Here is a 23,474-nt window from a genome sequence, read left to right as displayed (position 1 = left end):
AGTACTTCATATTTCACCTAAGTGTTTTATCAACCTTACAACAATCAACTCTGACTTGATTCTTTGCTGCCTGTTTTCAATACTGCTTGGTTTAAGTAGGCGTTTGATATTTGAGTTAGGCCACTTCATTAAAATTAGTCTTAGTAGAGAGGAAACTGAGGGCTCAAACCAGGGCAGGGATGGTACAAGATTGGAATGTGTGTGTGTTTTATTTGGAAGAGGTGGGAGAGAGAAAAAGACTCATGGTGAGTGTAAAGGAATCTGGAAACCAATTACGGAAGGTTAGGAGAAGGGCCATGACACAGGTACATTGGGGCATTTTTTAGCATATGGGATATGGGAGTCTGTGGTGATGTCTAGGGCACAAGAATATGGGGTAAGGGAAAACCCAGCAGTAGACTTGGGCTCAGAACTGCCGAGAGAGTCCATTTTGTGGGATGGGGCCAAGGAGCAAAGGCTGCCAAGATGCAGGAGAACCCTGGGGGTTCCTGAGGTTGGGGTGGGATAGACATGGTAGCCAGCAGTATTGGGTACCCTAGAAAGTCAGGAGGGTGCAAGGACTGTGAAGATTCTAGAAGGTGAGGGGGATTGGGAGCGTCAAGGCAGGACAAATGGGCATGACAAAGAGCATGTGCCTGGAGCCATTGGAGAGGGGAGAGGCTCAAGATGGGGGAAACAGTGGAGATTGCTATTGGTGCAAGACCCCAGAAGCAGCAAGAGCTGTCACAGGGAGTGGAGATCTGGGAGTTGGGGGGTTGGGGACTGGCTGATGTGGATGGAGAACTTGAAAGTAGGTTTTGGTCCCAGAGCTGACATCAAATGTCTTTGTAACTATGGCAACCTACTTAGCTTCTGTTTCCCACCTCCCTGCAAAATAGCATGAAACCTGCACAGCCAACTTCACATGTTTATTATTGGAATCCATTGAATTCATGAATATGAAAGTGTTAATACTCTGGGAAGATACTTCTATAGACCATAAACTTGCTGCAGTTTATTTGTGCTTCAGAATCCCCCCCGTCCCTCCCCCCCCCCCCCCCCGCCCCGCCACACACACACACACACACACACACACACACACGCACGCACAGAGTTTCCCTCTTGTTGCCCAGGCTGGAGTGCAATGGCATGACCTTGGCTTACTGCAGCCTCAGCTTCCCGGTTTCAAGCAATTCTCCTGCCTCAGCCTCCTGAGTAGCTGGGATCACAGGCATGCGCCACCACGCCTGGCTAATTTTGTATTTCTCCATGTTGGTCAGGGTGGTCTGGAATCCCCAACCTCGGGTGATCCGCCTGCCTGGGCCTCCCAAAGTGCCTGGTAGAAATTTTTAAAATTATTTTCTTTGAGAAGCATTTAACATCCAACTGGTTCTCCAAAGTACTTCTTTTTTGAGTCTTGATCAGGGGATAACACAATTGCGGGGAGTTTATGTGCACATGTGGGTTTTTAACCCTTCAGGTCTGGCTCTTAGGTTGTTCACTGGTAAGCCGGGTGATATTTTCAGATTCAAATATATTTGTCTAACAATGAAAGGGTGAAAGTGTTACAGATGCTATCCTTTCTAAGCAGTCAACATTTGGAGCTAGTGAGATGTGTTTTTACCTTTATTATTTTATGGTTGTATTTGAAGCTTTTTTATAAGGAACTTAATGTAACTTTATTCTTGAGATGCAGCCATTATATTTTTCTTCTCTTCCTTTACCACATAAGGAATTATTTTCTTCAAATGAACTTAAAATATCTCTCATGAATACTCCTATTTTTAACTGAATGTTTCTTTTTTTTTAAAAAAAACTTTTATTCCTCAAAGTTCTGATGGATCGTCTTTTTTTAACTTTTTATAATGGAAATTTTGAAATCACTGCAGATACAGAGAATATCATGAAGCTTCAGGTAGCCACCAGCAGCTTCAGGGTGATGATTCTCTATTTTCATCCCTACCCCACTCAAGACTAGGGGTCTATGGGCACCATCCAGAGAGAGAGGAAGATCACACTGGACCACAGAGGGGGCAGCTCTCAATTTAGAGATAGTGGAGGCTTGGAGGAGAGGGTTGGACGCCCCCAGGGAGAGTGAGACGCAGACCAGGGGAGATTTGGAAGCCCGAGGCACTGGGATTGCTGTGGTCCCTGGTCCCTCCACATATGTGATCACCTATGCAGAGACTCGCTGAAAACTGAGGTGAAACTTAAGTTTTACTCGCTTAAAACTTAAATTGCTTGGTAAAAGAGGCCCAGTTTCTAAGCAGTTCAGTAGGGTGCCCACATATCGAGCAAGCATATTCTCTTTTAATGTGGCCACAAAAACTTTTCTTGGCAGGTGGCCGGAGAAAGCTATGTTACTATTGCACTTCTTTAAATACGGAAACAAGTCTTGGTTGAAGGCCTGAGTGATGCCTCCTCTTTTATAGAACACTTGGATACAAGGCCAAGTGTTACTTTTTTGAGGATATGTATTTTAAAATGTATATGGTTTGTTTTGATATTTAAAAAGAAATAACTTGAAAACAACAGTCCTGAAACACTCGTCAGTAATGTGTTGGGATTTAACGTGCCTTTGAGAAAGGGAGAAGAGGCGGGACAGGAATCCGAGACGGAGCAGGGAGCTGGTTTGCTTGTTTGCCACCTTGCTCTGAAGTTGCCACCCAGGGTCACTCGTCACTAGAAGTGTTGTCCTCTGGGAGGAGGATGATCTCTGACTCTGGAGAAGAGGCAGCATCCCAGAGGGAGCCCAATTTAACTGGATGCTCAGTGTGAGAGGAGGGGCGCTGGCACTTAGTGGCTGGGTGCTGTGGGCGGGGCCTGTTAGCCCTTGGCTGTCATTTGCCACTTGTGGGACAGGCTGCTTAGTTCCAGCCTCCCGGCTCACCTGGAACCATTTCTCCTGGGAAGCATCGAAGCTGAGAGTGGATTCCAGGCGATGAGGGCTTGGTACTCCTTTTGGGGGTTCCTGAGTGCCAGGAGGAGAGGATGAAATCCATGGACTTGGGGAACTGAGGCTGTCCTCATGGAGGAGGAGACAGGATTTGAACCTGGGCCTTCAAGGATGGGGGTAAAGATGGAGAGAAACAAGATAAGGGACGTCTTAAGCCAGGAGAAGCCAGGCTGAGCAGAGGTATGGGTGGGGAGGACAGTAGTTGTTTTTAAGGGGTGCTGGTGGTCATGAAAGTTTGTCGAGTACCTGTTGGAAGTGAGGTAGATCAGTGGTCCCCAACCTTTTTAGCACTGGGGACCAGTTTTGTGAAAGATAGTTTTCCACGGACTTCAGGGTGGGAGGACACGCGAGATGGTTTCGGGATGAAACTGTCTCACCTTAGATCATCAGGCATCAGATTCTAGTAAGGAGCATTCAACCTAGATCCTTGCATGCACAGATAACAATAGTTTGCCCTCCTATGAGAATCCAATATCAAGCTGATCTGACAGGAGGCAGAGCTCAGGTGGTAATGCTTGCAGGCCTGCCCACCGCTGCTCACCACCAGCTGTGCAGCCCATTCCTAACAGAGCATGCACTGCTAGGGGTCCATGACTCAGGGTTTGGGCACCCCTGCCATAGATGATTTTTTTTTTTTTTGAGATGGAGTCTTGCTCTGTCGCCCAGGCTGGAGTGTAGTGGCCGGATCCCCGCTCACTGCAAGCTCCGCCTCCCGGGTTCACGCCATTCTCCTGCCTCAGCCTCCCGAGTAGCTGGGACTACAGGCGCCCGCCACCTCGCCCAGCTAGTTTTTTGTATTTTTTAGTAGAGACGGGGTTTCACCATGTTAGCCATGATGGTCTCGATCTCCTGACCTTGTGATCCGCCCGTCTCGGCCTCTCAAAGTGCTGGGATTACAGGCTTGAGCCACCGGGCCCGGCCCATAGATGATTCTTTATGCCAGGGAAAATAGTGGATTGAATTTGATTGCCCGAGTGCTTAATATTAAAGTGCTTATTTTAACATTTAAAATTTCCGCTTCTCTCTGTGTGGCCTGTTATCACAGCAATGGAACTAAGTGGTGGGGAGTGGTGTACTTTTGAAAGTCGATCTTACAAGTTTGAGAGGGGTCATCTTTAAATTTTATAAATTGGTCATTGGTTGAATTCTTGTGCATTTTACTATGTAAAATGACAGTAATCACTTTCTCATACCTATGTGAAAATAGTTTCCTTTTCTGCATATGTGTCTGTAAACATGTGGAGCCCACATAACAGATAACAGATCTCCCCTCCCTTCCCCATCTCTGTACACCAAGACTGCCAAGACAGGGCTGATGGCCTACTTATTTCCAGAAGCACTTGTACAAGGTCACTTTGATAACTTAGTTTATGTAATGGGATTCTGTTTCTAGTCCAGTAAATGTAATTTATGCTTGTACATTTCTATTAATTTTTAATTGCCTTCTTTCTCACCTCCCCCATCCCTGAGGCCTATGTTTGTTTATAGATTTATTTAATTGTATGTGTTTCCTGAGCCATGTGTTTAGGTGATGTACTGCCTTGAGATGACACCACGTAATTCTGTCTTGAGTGAGGCCTAGAGGGGAAATCTTGGGAATTGATAGATGCTTAGGATACTTATGCTAGAGCAGTGTTTAAAATGTGTGATCAAAATGGTCAAAGAATACAAAATGTCCTTAGGTTAGGTCCTGGTTCCTTTACTGTCCCTCCCCTTCTTGTTCTCAAATTGTGTGTTGAGTGGTAGGCACTAGAGATGCAGTAGTGAATATGGCCCATTCTGCCCAGAAGTCCTTGGTGTGTCAGACCTGTTAATCACACTGTGTGCTAAGTCAGATAAATGTGGGCGGGGTGGTGTTGACAGCAAGGGGGAAGTAATAAAAGCAGCCAAACCTGGGTAGGGGCAGTGGGGTGGGAGGAAAAGGTGATGCTTTGGCTCTTTTTTTGTTTATTTGTTTTGAGTCACAGTCTCTCTATTGCCCGGGCTGGGCTGGAGTGCAGTGGTACGATCTCACTGCAGCCTGCTCACTGCAGCCTCTGCCTCTGGGGTTCAAGCGCCTCAGCCTTCCTGGTAACTGGGATTACAGGCATGAGCCACCACACCCGGCTAATTTGGGGCCATTCGCTCTTTTTTTTTTTTTTTTTTTAATGTTGATAGCCCAGAATGGAACCTACAGACTGTGAGAAAAAGACTTTGTTACTAATGATAATTTTGACTGCTGGACTCCCCAGTCCCCTGGGACACATGGTAGAAATTCTGGTTCCCCTCCCCAGGGCAGCCTTGGGCAAGGCTCTGTCTCCCTGTGCCTTGGTCTCCTCTGCTGTAAAAGAGGTATTAGAGTGGATGGTCTGTAAGGCCCTGGGAAAGAAATTCTTGGAGCTTCTTTCTGGTAATGAAATTGGGTCGCAATCTGTGTATGAATTCGTGTGCATGTTGTTGAAAAAACAAGTAAAAGAATGAGGTAAGCCAGGCGTGGTGGCACACTTGTAGTCCCAGCTACGAGCTGGTGGCTGAGGTAAGAGGATCACTTGAGCCCAGGAATTCAAAACCAGACGGGGCAACACAGAATACAGGCAGACCCTTTACCCCCCCCACACCTCCACTCCCCACACCTCCACTCCCCACACCTCCACTCCCCACACCTCCACTCCCCACACCCCCACTCCCCACACCCCCACTCCCCACACCCCCACTCCCCACACCCCCACTCCCCACACCCCCACTCCCCACACCCCCACTCCCCACACACACCAAGAGTGAGATGGTACAGTTGGTGGATAATGCTGGTTCTTTGATCCCTTTTCTGCCACAGGCTCTTCCTCTCAGAGCCAGGAGAGCTGGGGTCTGGGGCAGCCCTGTGCCACTGTCCCAATCCTGTGGCAGGTTGTAAAGCTGTGCTGGTTTCCCTTCACTTCAGGCTGTGATGCTGGAGGGAAGGAAAGGCAGATTTTCTCCACCTGTAGCCGGCTCTGACAGGTGTTTTAAGATGAGGCTAGTTTAAGCCCCAGCAGTCTCTCATCCTTTCATACGAATAACTAATTAAAACTAACTCATCACAAAACATATCTGCAGGGGATTCTGCCTATGGTGCGGAAGTATTACCAGACCAGGGCCCCTGGATATGTTAACCCATTGAGTGGTTCCCAAGCGGCCATTTTGTTTACATTATTACTTTCTCTTATCAATTTGGGAAAAAAAAATTAATTTCCCGTGGCTTTCCTTGGAATGGCTTACATCTTCCTGGGTGGGTATCCACAAATGCAATAATTTTGGTACCTTAATTTTTTAAAAGTACAACCTTATTCAGGGATTCTCAGTCCTCCTGGAGCAACAGTGTTGTGTGGTAGAAAGTATAAGAGATTAGACCCAAGGTTGGGGCCAAAGTCCAAACGCTGGCTCCACCGGATTAGCTCTGTGACCTCAAATTAATTGCCTCACATTTTTTAGCTTGTTGTGAAGATTAAATGAGAAGAGAACATCCCAGCGTTAAAAATGGGCAAAGGGCACGGGGGAGTAGGAAGACCAGGAAGGAAGCATGTGAAAAGATGGCGCCAATTAAAACAGGGAGATGTTCTTTTTTGGTAAAGATTAAAAAGGAGGATGGTGGCCGGGTGCAGTGGCTCAGACCTGTAATCCCAGCACTTTGGGAGGCTGAGGTGGGCAGATCACTTGAGGTCAGGAGTTTAAGACCAGCCTGGCTAATATAGTGAAACCCCATCTCTACTAAATAATACAAAAATTAGCCAGGCATGGTGGTGGGTGCCTGCAGTCCCAGCTACTTGGGAGGCTGAGGTAGGAGAATCGCTTGAACCTGGGAGGCAGAGGTTGCAGTGAGCTGAGATCGTACCACTGACTCCAGCCTGGACAACAGAGCGAGACTCCATCTAAAAAAATAAATAAATGAATAAAAGAGGAGTATAGTATTCACTGTCAGTGTGGATGACTCCGTGCTTTTGGGTATACAATGAGAGGATAAATCAGTCTGACCTTTTTGGTGGGAGGTTAAGGGTGAGAGTGAGGGGGATAGCTTGATTCTCTGCTAAATGACTTTAAAATGTTGGGTTCCCTTCGTAATGTTTCCTCCGGAAATAACCAGATGATATGCCTAGGTGGGTGTTTATGTATTTTCAGTTACAGGAAAAATCAGAAACAACTCATAATCTCATTGATTAGCAATTGGTAAAGCAGTTGGGTTGGGTGGCTCATGCCTGTAATCCCAGCACTTTGGGGCCAGGAGTTTGAGACCAGCCTGGGCGACATGGCGAAACCCCATCTCCACAAAAAATACCAAAATTAGCCAGGTGTGGTGGCGTGTCTGTAGTCCCAGCTACTCAGGAGGCTGAAGTGAGCTGTCGGGGATCGATTGAGCCCAGGAGGTTGAGGCTGCAGTGAGCTGTGATTGCGCCACTGCACTTCAGCCTGGGTGACAGAGTAAGACCCTATCCCCCCGCTCCCCCCAAAATTTGATAAGGCAAATCACATCTACCTGTATTCTGTCAGAGGTGAGTTAGAGATCTGATGACAGAAGACAAACCACTCTTCCCCCTGTGAACTGAATCTGCTTTAGAGAAATTAAGTCTTTGGGACTACAAAGCCAACTAAAGTTGTAATCATGGGCATCCAACTTGGAGTTCTTCATTTTTTCCCTTATTTCATGTTCTATGTGATGTGGTCAGTTTTCTGTTTTAAGTAGATGGGATATGAAAGAAAGCACATTTCTCTGGTCCATCCAGCAGCAACATTTGTCCACTTAGCCGCAGCTTCACTGGCCGTCTGGTGAGCTAGCCACCTGATCTTTGTCCTGAGCACAACCCTAAGCTGCTCTGGCCTAGGGTATGCATTGATGTGGCAAGCTCCTACAGAGGGAGGCCTCTTCACTCTGGGTCCAGCAGCACCCGATGACTCCCTGTGTGTGCCCCTCCTTCCTTCTGCCTGCTTGACTGTCTATATACCCAGCCTTGCTTGCCTGCACCCTAGAGGATTGCTCCTGCTGCTTGGTGACTGTGGGTGATCTCTGGCCTAGGTACCCAGGAATTTTTCTGCCATCGATACTTTCTTCAGCAAACTCAGAAAAACCCCCTGCCCTACCTAACTTTGGGGGATATTTTTCATCTGTTCCAGGGCATCCTTTAGATTGTTATTCCATCTTTATAGTTACTCAGGTATCATATTTGTTGTATTTAACTTCCCTTGCTTAGATTACTGCCTGGTTTCTACCTGCTAGTTGAACCCAGACTGAAAAACATTCTGTGCAGCTCACCGAAGCAGGCAAAAGGATGAATCAGAGAGAAGTCTTTAGAAATTTCTCTGAGGGCTCACTGAGAGCCTGCCAGAGTACACTTGCTTGTACACAGGTCTTAGAGGTTGGAGTGGAAGCATTTACCAAGCCATGTACAAGCTCTTACCAAGGGCTTCCAAAATGCATTAAGCTCCCCGGGAAGGGACTGCTTGCATTCCAGCATTTCTTTTCTTTTCTTTTTTGTTTTTTGAGACGGAGTCTTGCTCTGTTGCCCAGGCTGGAGTGCGGTGGCGCAATCTCGGCTCACTGCAAGCTCCATCTCCTGGGTTCATGCCATTCTCCTGCCTCAGCCTCTCAAGTAGCTGGGACTACAGGTGCCCACCACCGCACCTGGCTTATTTTTTGTATTTTTACTAGAGATACGGTTTCACCGTGTTAACCAGGATGGTCTCGATCTCCTGACCTTTTGATCTGCCCGCCTTGGCCTCCCAAAGTGCTGGGATTACAGGCGTGAACCACTGCACCCATCCCCAGCATTTCTTTTCTAAAATGACTCAGCTGGGGTAACATGAGGAGACCTCATCTCTACAAAAAAAATTTAAAAATTAGTGGGGTGTGGTGGTGCATCCCAGCTATTCGAGAGGCTGAGATGGAAGGATTGCTTGGGCCTGGGAGGTTGAGGCTGCAGTGAGCCGTGATCGGGCAACTGTAGTCTAGCCTGGGCGACAGCGGAGACCCTGTCTCAAAAACAAAAAATGATTGTCCCACCTTAGGTAAGTAGATGCCCCCAGGTTGGAAATCTGTACTAAGGATCTTCCTCTAGATATGCTTACCATGACTGTCATGGCCTTGTAGGTAACAATTCCTAGAGGTCCATCCCTCTCCAGAAAGGAGGTAGAGATGCCCCATTTTGGGATAGGGTGCAGGAGGGATAACGGGTCTGCTGCGGAGGAAGATGGCACCCTCACCCGGAAGCCCTGCTGAATCCCACACACCTGCACTGCTGCACACCCATGTGTCTGCTGCCTTTGGTGGTCTGGGGCTGACTGTGGGAAATGAGGGGGCAGCTGTACTTCTCACACCAGTTGACCTCTTCAGATCTTGTCCCCACCCTCACGTCTAATATGGAGCCAGCACTGCTGAAATTCTTGTCTCCCCTAAGGTCTAGCAAGTTCTTTAAATGTTTCTGTTACCCTTTAGTTCTTAATAAGCGAGAGTTTTGTATAAATATGTCTGTAATTCAGCACACGTGATTTTTCCATTGTCATCTCTTAGGAGAAAGGGTGTATATATATTTAATTAATCTGGTTTCTACTGAACACTGTGTTCAGTAAACTTGTCCGGATGACCAAAGTGTCTTCCTTTAGCAAATGCTGGGGGAGTCTCAGGTACCATGTGCTGGAGTGTAATGGTGGTGCAGTGTGAAGACCTTAATTGTGGAGGGTGTCCAGGTAGAGGCATCCTGACCAGGAGCAGACAGCCTGACTCCTGCGCAGTGAGGCTGGTGTTTAGGCTGGGGCATACCCTTGGGCAGGAAATCTCTTAGAAGAGAGAGAGAAGTGATAAAGCCCTGAGTTCAACCTCTGGGAATGGAGAAGAAAGGAGTTCTAGAAAACAACAGACACGTAGCTAGAGTTAGGTTCTCAGGGAGCAGTAGCATATTGGTGGTGGTCTGGGGGAACTGGGGGAACAGCATGAGCAGGGAGGGTGTGTCCAGGGGACTGAAGACTTGGGAAACAGGACATATTTGGGAGCATAGTGGGAAATGAGGCTGTAGGGTATTGCAGGCTCTGTGGAATAGAGGAAAGATGAGGAGAGAGCTACCAGTGGCATTATAGAAGTAGGAACCCAGGACCTGGCTCCTGGCTGAATGCGCAGAGCAGGAAGCAACTCAAGGTAATGTGGGGTTTTCACCAGGTGCCTGGGAACTTGATCCATTGCACGGAGGGGCCTGAGGAAGAGGGACTCCGTAAGGCATGTGGAAGCTAATATCTGGAGTTAGATGGTTGACCCATGAACCCTCCTTTTGGAGGTGATGCTCATGGCATTGGATGGATGAGTTTGTAGAGAGAAGACTTACTAAAGAGGCAGTGAAGGACGGAACTTTGAGAAATGTGCTTCATTTAGGGTTTGATGGAGAAGGCAGACCTCTGAAGAGCTATTGGAGGTTGTATCATCCCATTTTACAAAGGAGAAAAGTGAGGCTTAGAGAGGTTGGGTAACTTGCCTAAGGTCACACAAGCAGTAGGTAACATAACCAGAATTTAATCCTGGTCCTCTCATTCCAGATGCCAAACTGGTTTTCCAGTCTGAAAATGGATCTGGGACATCTCCATCCTCAAACATCTGCTACCCTTATTTTTAAATCACATAATCTGAGGACCTAAAACCATTTTCACTTTTACTAAAGGCAGGGCAGGATGGCCTCTGGGAAGGTTAATTCCCTTCTCCTTTTTTCCCAAAAGTTCTGTATGTGTTTATTTAAAGAATACATCTGGTGGCTAATTTGATTTGAAATGATGAATATCATTTGAGAAAATCGGCCACACCGGGCTTTTGGGGGATTGTAATCAGTGGGGACCAGAATGTGTCCTGCCAGATGCTTTGATCTATAATGTCGCCTGTGGGACTGTGTAGGTAAGTAGATTCATTATAAATATGCTTCCCTTTTAATTTTGAACATGAAGGCTAAAAGTAATGGCTGGGAATCAAATTGCTTAAATCTAGCTGACAGTTGTTCGTGACTTAGACTGGAGAGCAGAGGCAAACCATCAGCTTAGTGCCAGCCTCTTGGTGAGGGAGTCTGGGGAGTTCTGAGGCTTCCTTGCCCCGGAGAGAACCCAAGCCAGGCCTCCTCCTCCAATCAGGGAACAAGCTCTAGCTGTGGCCCAGCTCTTCTGGTCCCACTGAGCTGCTCCACTCACACCCTTATCACCCCACCATCTGCCAGCAGTGCTGGGAGCTGTTCTCTCCCCTAGAGCCACTTAGCTGCAAACTGTCTCTGTCTCTCTTTACCCAAGCAAAACCTGGAAAGGGCTGGCAAGGACCAGGCAACAGATGGGATAGCCAGAGAGGTGAGGACTTAGGTAAACCACTCTTGCCAGACTCCCAGATGTGGAGGGGGAGGGCAAAGGGCTGAGCGAACATGCTCCTCTGGTCTCACGATAGGACAGGGGGCTTGGGCTCTTTCCCTCTGAGGATTCCTGTGTCCTGTTTGAGCAGGAAAGTGAGCAGGAACCAGGATGCCCCCTAGACATGGAGGCTGCTAGCTCTGACACTCCTGGGGTTTAGTCAGAAGCTTGGATTTCCAGCCCCTTTCTCTCAGCCTGAGTGGGTGGGGGTGACTGGCCATTGTATTTTATGGCTACAAGGAGGCCTTGCTTTTCTTTCATCCTTAATCCTGGTGGTAGGAGAAAGTGCGGGGCAGTCTTGGCGCAGGTCTTGGGTCTGGCTTGGACGTATTGCTCGTTCTAGCCGGGGCTAGTTACTGTCGGGCATCTCTTTAGCTTGCCTGAGCCCATTGGTGGGGAAGTCAGACCCTGCCTGAGTTCTGGGAGAGACTCCTCGTGGCTGTTGGTGGCCGCATTCAAATGTTTTCTGGCCAGCAACTTTGCTTCAGTGCTACAGGGCTCTCAGAATTGAAGGGAACCTTTTTAGGGTTATTGGGTTCTGCGATTCCCAGTCTAGTGTCTATGAATGAAACATTGGAATTGTTTCAGTATTTGAGTCCTAAGGAAAATAGCCTGTGTGGGCTAAGTAGGTATTGAAGACCTTTGCTTTGGTCAGAGTTAAAGTAACTGAAGGTCATCTCATGTGGATGGGTGGGAGGGAGGCCTGGGGGAGGAGGGATCGTAGCTTCTGATTTTTATTATTATTTTTATTTTAAGAGATATGGTCTCTATCACTCAACCTGGAGTACAGTGATACAATCTCGGCTCACTGCAGCCTGGATCTCCTGGGTTCAAGCAGCCCTCCCACCTCAGCATCCTGGGTAGCTGGGACCACAGGTGCATGCCACTATGCCCACCTCAGCATCCTGGGTAGTTGGGACCACAGGCGCATGCCACTATGCCCACCTCAGCATCCTGGGTAGCTGGGACCACAGGCGCATGCCACTAGGCCCACCTCAGCATCCTGGGTAGCTGGGACCACAGGCGCATGCCACTATGCCCACCTCAGCATCCTGGGTAGCTGGGACCACAGGCGCATGCCACTATGCCCACCTCAGCATCCTGGGTAGCTGGGACCACAGGCGCATGCCACTATGCCCACCTCAGCATCCTGGGTAGCTGGGACCACAGGCGCATGCCACTATGCCCACCTCAGCATCCTGGGTAGCTGGGACCACAGGTGCATGCCACTATGCCCACCTCAGCATCCTGGGTAGCTGGGACCACAGGTGCATGCCACTATGCCCAGCTAATTTTTTAAAAAAATGTAGACATGGGGTCTTGCTGTGTTGCCCAGGTTGGTCTCGAACTCCCGGGCTCAAGCAATCCTCTCACCTTGGCTTACTAAAATGTTGGGATTACAGGCGTGAACCATGGTGCCCAGCCCATAGCTTCTGATTAATAGAACAGCAGGACAATAGGAAAATGGGTGCCTTTGAAAACGATGGTTTTGCATGGAGGTTAAAACAAAAACAAAAACAAAAAAAACAGCCTCTTAGCCAAGAAACTAAGGTCTTGAGAAATTGGCTTCCCCAGGGTCACGGAGAAAGTCCATGTGAGTCACTGTCTGTTTTCACAGCTTGGTAATCTTTCCCATGTTCCAGTGCAATGTGTAGAAGAAACCAGAACTAAAAGGCCTGGGCGCAAGCCCTGACTCCATCACTTACTGGCTGGGAACCTGGGACTCTCAAAGCCTCATTTGTTCTCATTTTCTTTTAGGAGAGAGATGAATGGAGGCTGCATTTTGCCCAGAGTGTAACCTGTAGAGTCACTAATGTTACTTAGGATAGTATACTGCCTCCCACATCTGATTGTTGACTCGTAGTTTTGTGGGTTAAAATGTATAAATATAGAGCTTTTAAAAAATTACCTCGAAGAGGATTAACCATGGAAAATAAGCCCCAAATCCCTTCAGTTTCTGCAGTCATAATCCTGTGCAGCAGCATTTGCTTCTGTGATTGTGTGATGCTTGAAAAGTCACACTTTGGAGCTATCATTGCCTGGGTTTGAGTCCCGGCTCTACCATTTACCAGCTGTGTGACGTTGGACAAGTTCAGTTACTTGTCCACCCACCCCGTGTCCCCCACCCCATGCCTCAGCAAAATAAGTAGTGGGAGTTTAGAGTATCTGCCTCAAAGGATTGCTGGTGCCTGGGACATATTTGTTAAGGCAGGTGTGTTCATGTTTCACTATTTCATGTAGGAGCCCTTAGGAGGTGGCACAGGCACAAGGGAAGGTGTGCAGGTAATAGGGATAGGTGTTGTGACAGAGCCTCTATGCAGCACTGTAGGAGTCGAATACAGCAATGCTGGCACAGGCTGGGGTGGCCTGTGGAACAGGGAACCCCGCATGGGGCTGTGTGCTGTGTCCCAATCCCTAGCGTGCGGAAGGGGCTGCTTACAGGGCAGACAGTTGGGCAGCGTTAAAGGATGTGAAAACACCCTCTCATCCCACCACCCTGAATAAACCCACTTTGTTTTTGTGTGGTATTTTATCTTGATTGTCACATAGTTTCGGCATCGTGTCTGTACTATTTTGTAAGCCATTTTTCAGCTAAGGTTTTCTGTTATACTGTCTTTCTAAATATTTTAATTTCATTAAACAAAACCAACTGAAGTTTGAAAACTGTTCCGTCCCTGTTGGGGACAAGGTAAAAAGCTAAAGTCGCTTTGTGTTTGTATATGGGGTTTTCTCTTATTTCTGTTACAATAAAAAGTCTGTGTTTCACAGCAAGAGTTTATAACATCTTCCCCCAGCTTTGGGGTAAGTTTTCTTAAATTCTTCTTACGCAATGTAACTTCCTGCTGAAGAAAGACATTGGAATTGGGTTTTCTGTCTGCGATGGGAATATTTAGTCAGATATTTAGAGAGCTTTTTCCCACAGATATTTTTATGGGGGTCACTGCTTTATCTTCCCTTCCATGAACTTGGCTTTGTTCTAAGAGCCTACTGGAAGCCGAGTTCTCATGCAAGACACTGTGCTCAGGTCACAAGTGAACGATGACATTTAATCTTGATGGAAATGTGCAGTTGAGAATCTTGTGTTTTCCACCTTCTTCTTCAGATTGGCTTGAAAGAAATACCCTTTAGCAAGTAATGGGAAGAGTTGCCTCAAATTGAGCCTTTGGGAATCTTCAGTCTTTTACAAGAAAGGCTGATCTGTTTCCTGAGGGGGAACTGGGAGCTCGTAGGTGACCCCATTTCCCTTTTTTTGGAGCCTCTTAGTAACTATCAGTGTACCATGATCCCATGCCATAGTCAGCCTGTGGGACTTCACTGTTGACCTGGACCAGGTAACTAGAATGTGGCTGAGCCTCACAGAAAAAAGAAGAGATCCAGAGAGTCCTGGATTGGGATCCAGAAGGCGGTCTTGTCTAAGCCTTGTTGTCACTGAACTCTTCCATAATATTCAGGCAAATCATCAGTCCCCTCTGAGCTTCCATTTTCTCCTGGTAAAGTGGTATCCCGTCTGCTTCCCTTAGGGGGTGAGAATGAGAAATGAACAGGAAAATGGCCTGCGGGCTGGAGGCCTTGAGCACTTAAAGGTGAGAGTGGTGTTCCCGGGAAGGCCATTGATTAGTCCCTGTGTCTTGAGCCAAGGTGATATGAGAACTGTACCTTGGCATGGCCTTGATTGAGGAAATAAAAGGCTGAACTGTAGCAGGTGAAGCTGGAAATCTTGCCAGGGATCAGCAAGCTTATTCCTCAAAGCATCCTCAAAAGAAGGATTGGTGTTTTCCGTGATAGAGGCTTCAAGTGGTTGTGGTTGGATTCCAGTTATTCATGGCCTCCCCTATAATCTAGATGTATAAACTTGTTAAATTACCTGGAGTCATTTTTACATATTATTCACCCTGTGTCTTCTTTCCTAGGAGAATTAGCTCTGGAAGTTTACAACCTCCTATGTAAAGTACTGTGCTTCCCTTTTTTCTTCCCTAAGCTGTCCTCTTTTACTCTAGAAATTTTGGTAAAGGTCTATTAATGTTTTAAATCCCTTTACTGAGTTAAATTTTTCCGGGTATTTAGCTGTTCATAGTATGTGCTGTTTTTTCCTGAGTAGTCTTGCTCTGTCGCCCAGGCTAGAGTGCAGTGGCATAATCTCGCCTCACCGCAACCTCAGCCTCCCGAGTAGCTTGGACTACAGGAGTACACCAGCATGCCCAGCTACTTTTTTGTATTTTTAGTAGAGGCAGGGTTTTGCTATGTTGGCCAGGCTAGTCTCAAACTCCTGGCCTCAAGTGATCTGTCCACCTTGGCCTACCAAAGCAAAGTGCTGGGTTTACAGGCGTGAGTCACTGTGCCCAGCCCCTTTGCAAATCTTTTTCTTTATTGTAGTTTTTCACCACCATCACATATTTCCTGCTGCCCTCCTTCCAGCCTAGGAAGGGCCTGAGACCTAGAAACAGCAGTACTGGGTCAAGGGCTCACTTTAGCATTAGGAGAATTGTCCCAAGTTAGAACCTTTTTCTTTTTGAGAAGTATTTGAGAAGTAACTGGAGTTATCACCGAAATCTCCAAAGGTATGAGGTTAGGTTTTTCAAGAATAGTTTCGTGGGCAGGGGACCAGGAAGTGGGTGCCGTTGATTGGCTGCAGATGCAATCAAGGCCATGTGCTGAGTCTGTGGGGGTCGGGGGAGTCACCAGTCTCTAGTCTGGGTGGGGTAAGTCTGCAAAACATCTCAAAAGACCAATCTGAGGTTCTATAATAGTGGTGTTAACTACAGGAGCACTTGGGGAAGTCAAAGATCCTGCGGCCGCATGACTGCTGAGCAGTAAGGGATTATAAAAACTGCTTACATTTTAGCAGAATTCAGGCCCCTCTCAATCCTAATCTTGTGACCTTTCATTAGCCTCAGCCCCCTGAACAAGGAAGGGATCAGTTTTATGGAGGGACTGTTACCATCTGTGCTTCCAAGTTAAACCATAAACTAAATTTCTCCCGTGGTTAGCTTGGCCTATGCCCAGGAATGAGCGGAGACAGCCAGTCTGTGAGTGTAGATGCAAGATGGAGTCAGCCATGCTAGATTTCTCACTATCCATGATCTTTGCAAAGGTGGTTTCAGCAGTAGCAAATACAAGCAACCAGATTAAGATCTACTAGACAGATCTTTAGAGACAAACAATAGCTTGTGAATTCCTTGTTGATCTCATCTGGGCTCTGTAATATGTAATAGTTTTACAGCATTCTCAGCATGACAGATATTCTTCTACTTTAGTACTGTTTGTTAGAATCCAGTGAACCTAAAAATCTTCTTTTAAAAAGCAAATACTAGATTAAAATAGTAACAGAACTTTCTTGTAGAGGTTGGAGAAGTGTAGTTACCTTTTGGCATGGTACAGTCTTGGAATCTGTTTGCCTTGGCTGGTATTCCAGTCTGCCCTTCTTTAAATGTGTACCTCCTCAGGTATAAAATGGGAATGAGTAATAGTACCTAAGGATAAATTCCCAGTTGAATTAACCTGATAAGAAAATCTTCAGCTCTTTATAGAACATTGCCATTCCAGTTTTTTGGGCTGTCTTTTAATGTCACCTTGGCTTAAATGTTTTCTTATATAGGCCATCCATGTCAATAGTGTTAGAACCTGGGATATCCCCAGCAAACCATCTCATTACTCATTCTTTATTCTTCCATTGCCCACAGCCTGAAATCCTTTGATATTTCACTAAAAGAGCATTTATATTTCCCTTTTTCTTTTTGCTACAAACAATAGATATCTTTTTTTTTTTTTTTTTTTTTTTTTTTTTTTTTTTTTTTGAGATGGAGTCTCGCTCTGTCGCCCGGGCGGGAGTGCAGTGGCCGGATCTCAGCTCGCTGCAAGCTCTGCCTCCCGGGTTTATGCCATTCTCCTGCCTCAGCCTCCCGAGTAGCCGGGACTACAGGCGCCCACCACCTCGCCTGGCTAGATTTTTGTATTTTTTAGTAGAGACAGGGTTTCGCCGTGTTAGCCAGGATGGTCCCGATCTCCTGACCTCGTGATCCACCCGCCTCGGCCTCCCAAAGTGCTGGGATTACAGGCTTGAGCCACCGCGCCCAACCTAATAGATATCTTAAGTATACACTTTAGGTTTTGACAAATGTATACATCCATGGAGCCTTCATCAGGATCAAGACCTACATGGTACATTTCTGTACCCCAGGAAGTTCCCTCCTATCCTTCTCCAAGCCCACCACCTCCATCACTTTCAGATTTCTAGAACCTAAATTAGTTTTGGCTGTTCTTGAAGTTAGTATAAGTGAAAATTTGGGTCTGGCCTTCATTCACAATGTAATGTTGTAATGTTTCATTCACTATAGTTTCCCTTTCTATTGCCAAGGGGTATACCATTGTATGCAGATGCCACAGTTTGCATCAGTTTCTGTTGATGATACTTGGGCTGTTGCCAGTTTTTGGCTATTGGGATAAAGCTGTCCTGAATCCGCTTTCATTTTCTCTCTCTGAGATGCTCTGTGGTTCCGTGTCTCCTGCTTCCTAGCCCTGCAACCCTGGGCAAGTGTCTTAATCTCTCTGCTTGTGTTTCCTCATCTGTAAAATGGTAGGTTGGAAAATAACTCAGGGTTGGGACTAGCATTAAAAAAAGAGAGATAGGGTCAGACACGCCTATAATCCCAGCACTTTGGGAGGCTGAAGTGGGAGGATCACCTGAGGTCAGGAGTTGGAGCCTAACCAGTCCCTGTTTCTACATTTTAAAAACTTGAAGTTTTTCAAATGAAATGGAACTTGAGAGTGAATGACACGGAACTGCACACAGTGCATCATATATGTAAATAGAGTTTTGTGTGTGTATGTGTATACTAAACTGTAAAATGTATTTGTTATGACTTAGGCAAATCGGTTTGCCAAGCACTATATGTGCCTTTGTAAGCAAGGAAGTTGAACTCTCCTGAGGTTATTTAGTAACAGGTATTTCTAGCTTCAGCATGTCTAAAGCAATCACTTTCATAGTGCTTGCTGTGAGCCAGGTACTATTTTAAAAGCTTTCCGTGATGAAGGGGTGGCCTGCCCCTCCACACCTGTGGGTGTTTTTCGTTAGGTGGAACGAGAGACTTGAGAAAAGAAATGACACAGAGACAAAGTATAGAGAAAGAAAAGCGGGGCCCAGGGGACCTGCGCTCAGCTTACAGAGGACCCACGCCGACACCGGTCTCTGAGTTCCCTTAGTATTTGTTGATAATTATCTTTACCATCAAAAAGATAAGGGAGTGGCAGGACAATAGGATCATTTTAGGGAGAAAATCAGCAGTAAGACATACAGATAAAGATCTCTGTGACATGAATAAGTTCAAAGGAAAATGCTGTGCCTTGAGATGCATATGCAAACATCTCCATAAACCTTTTAGCAGCATTGCTCCAGCAAGTCCCACCTTATTCCTAAAGGCGATTTTCTCCTTGCTCAGTAAACAAAGCATACAATCGGGTTTTACACGGAGATGTTCCATTGCCCAGGGACGGGCAGGAGACAAATGCTTTTCTCTTACTTGAGATTAAGAGAATGGTGATGACCTTTAACCAGCAAGCAGCCTTTAGGCACTTGTTTAACAAAGCACACCCTGCACAGCCCAAAATCCATTAAACCTTGAGTCACCATAGCACATGTCTCTTGCAAGGACAAGGTTGGGGGTAGGGTCACAGATTAACAGCATCTCAAATACAGAACAAAATGGAGTCTCTTATGTCTGCTTCCTTCTATATAGACACAGTAACAGGCTGATCTCTTTCTTTTCCCCACACATATAACAACATATACTCCTCACAACCATCCTTTGAAGTGGACTTGATTACCATTTTATATATAGAGAAGCAGAGACATGGACTATCCCACTTGCCCATGGTCACAAAGCTGGAAAGGAAGGGCCAAGATTTGAACCTAGGCAGTGCAAGTGTAGAGTCTTTGCTGTAAACCACTATTCCTGGGGAGACAAGTAAAATAAATTGTATGTGCAAATGCATATTGATAGTTAATTGATGCAATACTCCACCCCTTTATTCCAGATATGAGAAATGAGTGTTGGACGTCGAAGAATAAAGTTGTTGGGTATCCTAATGATGGCAAATGTCTTCATTTATTTGATTATGGAAGTCTCCAAAAGCAGTAGCCAAGAAAAAGATGGAAAAGGGGAAGTAATAATACCCAAAGAGAAGTTCTGGAAGATATCTACCCCTCCCGAGGCATACTGGAACCGAGAGCAAGAGAAGCTGAACCGGCAGTACAACCCCATCCTGAGCATGCTGGCCAACCAGACGGGGGAGGCGGGCAGGCTCTCCAATATAAGCCATCTGAACTACTGTGAGCCTGACCTGAGGGTCACGTCGGTGGTTACAGGTTTTAATAACTTGCCAGACAGATTTAAAGACTTTCTGCTGTATCTGAGATGCCGCAATTATTCACTGCTTATAGATCAGCCGGATAAGTGTGCAAAGAAACCCTTCTTGTTGCTGGCGATTAAGTCCCTCACTCCACATTTTGCCAGAAGGCAAGCAATTCGGGAATCCTGGGGCCGCGAAAGCAACGCGGGGAACCAAACCGTGGTGCGAGTCTTCCTGCTGGGCCAGACACCCCCAGAGGACAACCACCCCGACCTTTCAGATATGCTGAAATTTGAGAGTGACAAGCACCAAGACATTCTTATGTGGAATTACAGAGACACTTTCTTCAACTTGTCTCTGAAGGAAGTGCTGTTTCTCAGGTGGGTAAGTACTTCCTGCCCAGACACTGAGTTTGTTTTCAAGGGCGATGATGATGTTTTTGTGAACACCCATCACATCCTGAATTACTTGAATAGTTTATCCAAGAGCAAAGCCAAAGATCTGTTTATAGGTGATGTGATCCACAATGCTGGACCTCATCGGGATAAGAAGCTGAAGTACTACATCCCTGAAGTTGTTTACTCTGGCCTCTACCCACCCTATGCAGGGGGAGGGGGCTTCCTCTACTCCGGCCACCTGGCCCTGAGGCTGTACCATATCACTGACCAGGTCCATCTGTACCCCATCGATGACGTTTATACTGGAATGTGCCTTCAGAAACTCGGCCTCGTTCCAGAGAAACACAAAGGCTTCAGGACATTTGATATCGAGGAGAAAAACAAAAATAATATCTGCTCCTATGTAGATCTGATGTTAGTACATAGTAGAAAACCTCAAGAGATGATTGATATTTGGTCTCAGTTGCAGAGTGCTCATTTAAAATGCTAAAATAGATACAAACTCAATTTTGCATAGAAAGGTGTATTTTGAATAGTTTCCATGTTGTGTTCTCACATTAGAGTAACTTCTATATTAAACCATGAAAATTGCCTTTATGAGTGATATCCATTTGAGGGCCTCTAAACCCTTCAATGTGGTACTCACGTAAAGAGGGAAAGTAGAAGATGGTCATTTTTTTACGGATAATATGGCAGGGTGATTGGTTCTGATCTTACCGGCTAGTGGTCATTTTTGAAAAACTTGTACCCTCTTATCTGAAATCATGTTTCTGGAATTTGACCATTTTAAGTTATTTTGCTTGCCCTCTTCTATAATATTCCTACTTCCCATAATAATGACTGATTTATTTGTAATTCAGGTGTTTATAAACATACTGGCTACAAAGACTTTGTTAAACATGATCCGGTGATTTTTGTGAAATGGAATTATGTTTATTGTTATGGGATTTGGGTAAATTTTAAATTGTCCAGAAAACTGAACTTTCAGTTGTCAGTTGTAGAATTCAGTTTTTCAATTGTGGAAATTTCCTGCTACCCAAACAGTATTTTCGTGTGTTAATTAATTTTGCAAAATAAGAATCATTGTGTGACACTCATCTAATTTATCTTGTTGTGATCTTATGGTCATAATAAGGAGAAAGAGGGTTTAATTTTTCTTGTATTTGGTTTGCTGGGTGGTATCATAGTCTAATTTTAGTATTTGAAAATAATGAGTATGATTCCTTAATGGCCAGCTGAAGATTGAATTGTATTGTGTTAGTGAATTTTCAATGTGGACCAGGAAGGCATATATAACTTTTGAACTTGAGTGAAAAGATTGAAATTGGCAGACTTTTGCATAGATGGTTTGTCAATTTAAAACTCCAGAATTTATTATTGCCATATTTCCACATGCTGCTTATACAAGATGATTATTCTGAGTAGTAATTGCTTCCCTGTCTATGTAGAAGTGCCTGTTTTTATTTATTGTTCAGATCAAAGACCAAAACATTTTCTTAAATATATTTTATGTAATATTTTATTTGTATACAGTGTTGATGAAATATTTAACTAGAGCATGATATTTTAAATGTTAAGATATAACATATGTTAAATAAAACTGTTATTTTTGAATTTTAAAACTTGTTTTTTGGGGGTCTGAACTACTAGAGTTTAAAATTCTGCCAAACTATTATATGTACTATTGTGTAACATACTTTCTTGAAATATTTTTGTTTATAGAATTGAAGGTTCTTATCAGATGGGATACTGGGGACTATAAACAATGGAAATAAAGCCACTGTATTTTTAATTGTTTGTGTAATGTGTAATCTATAATCCTTTTGTTTCCCATATTTGAGAACATGTTCCCTGAAAGAGGCCAGTTTTCCCCCCCAAAAACCATTACAGTGGTGTTGAACTATCACTGTCTCTCAGTGCATCATCTATCTTTGCATTTAAAATCCCCAAAGTGCTTTCCCATTTAAAGTCTTTAAAGAAAAGTGAGAATATTTATTTATGCTTCCCTTTTCAGTGAGTATGAGTAATTTAATTAGGGAGTGGTGTGGCATTGTAAAGACTGTGTTATCCTAAGCCATTTCTATTTTGGAGTTTGTAGCCGCAAAGATGAAATACAGAGGCAGCCTTGACTACTCGATTTCCTTTCATAGACCCCTGGTGAGAAGACACTACTAACGTTCAGTGGGAAACGAGTAGACAATTGATGAAGCCCAAAGAACAGAAGGGTTAGTGTTATAAGAGCAAACTGTCTTCTCCTGTTTGGAATATGGAAGCCATTTCTGAGCAAGTATGGAGGACACAGGTACTTGATTTGAGATTGAAGACTATTTTCAGCCTGGTCTTCCTGAAGGTTTCCTGGGGCCTGCATCTGCCTTCTACTCCTGTGGCTGCTAGCACACACTGCCCAGAGGGCCACATTGCCACATTAGGGTTAGAGAAGAGTAAAGAAGTAAAGAAGCTCTGAGAACATTCACAGGTCATTGGATCACATTTGCATTTGTCCATATAACCTGACCGTGCATTCTCAGGTAATAGATTCCTCCTCTCAGAGGAATATCAATTTTTTTATTGTCAGGGATTCCCCTTCCCTGAGGTTTCAAGTCTCTTGTAGAGAAAGAAGAGATGGAGCAGGTTTTTGAATGAGGTGTGGAAGGCCACTGGGGGGCCTTTTCTGAGACTTCAGTCCACGTGTGTGCTGTTATTTGAATATGAGTTCTTGGTGCTGATGACATTTGGATGAGATGATCTCTGGCCTTTCATTTGGCAGAAGTTCTTGTGCAATGGCTGCCCCAGCCCACCACCCTGGTCATTGCTGCCCTGTGAGATGGACCCCATGGACTTTTCAGCAGAGCACATTAGGTTTTAGAGCGTTACACATGCTTGGGCTCCGTTATGGCGCTGACCCTTAAATCCAGGAAGGCCTCTCGGTGCCCACAATATGGGTTCTCACCTGATCCCCCATCTCACGGGTGGAACTGCTATAAGTCTAACTTCTTCTTTGAGAACTGCTTAACAATTTAGGCCTCAAGGGAAACTGGCATTTTGGGCCCTTTTCTTGGCTATTCCCAAGTCATGTTGATTTTGAGTTTGAAGGTCACGAAGGCTGAAAGAGCATTGCCGGGGTTTGGACTATTCATAAACCCAAGCAGGTCTTAAGAAAAGGATGCAAGAGACAAGAATGGCTCATTCCCATTCCTGATCCTGGTTATACCTGTCTCCTTTCTTGAGATGGTCAAGAGAGGCCAGAAAGAAGAACAGGGGTCGGGTGCGGTGGCTCAAGCCTGTAATCCCAGCACTTTGGGAGGCCGAGACGGGCGGATCACGAGGTCAGGAGATCGAGACCATCCTGGCTAACACGGTGAATGAAACCCCATCTCTACTAAAAAATACAAAAAACTAGCCGGGCGAGGTGGCGGGCGCCTGTA

General features: G+C 45.5%; 1 protein-coding gene across 1 annotated transcript in view; it reads left to right on the top strand.

Annotated features, from left to right (window-relative positions):
• Positions 1 to 21,841, top strand: part of B3GNT2 (UDP-GlcNAc:betaGal beta-1,3-N-acetylglucosaminyltransferase 2) — a 28,773-nt gene extending 6,932 nt beyond the window's left edge. The window contains exon 2 of the mRNA XM_030921555.1: positions 19,337 to 21,841. Within this exon, the coding sequence (XP_030777415.1) occupies positions 19,346 to 20,539 (1,194 nt within the window). The 5' untranslated portion in view covers positions 19,337 to 19,345 and the 3' untranslated portion in view covers positions 20,540 to 21,841. The remainder of the gene's footprint in view (positions 1 to 19,336) is intronic.
• The last annotated feature ends 1,633 nt before the right edge of the window (positions 21,842 to 23,474 follow it).

Source organism: Rhinopithecus roxellana, chromosome 17 (assembly GCF_007565055.1).
Source record: "Rhinopithecus roxellana isolate Shanxi Qingling chromosome 17, ASM756505v1, whole genome shotgun sequence".
Lineage (NCBI taxonomy): Eukaryota > Metazoa > Chordata > Mammalia > Primates > Cercopithecidae > Rhinopithecus > Rhinopithecus roxellana.
This window is presented reverse-complemented; position numbering and strand designations above follow the sequence as displayed.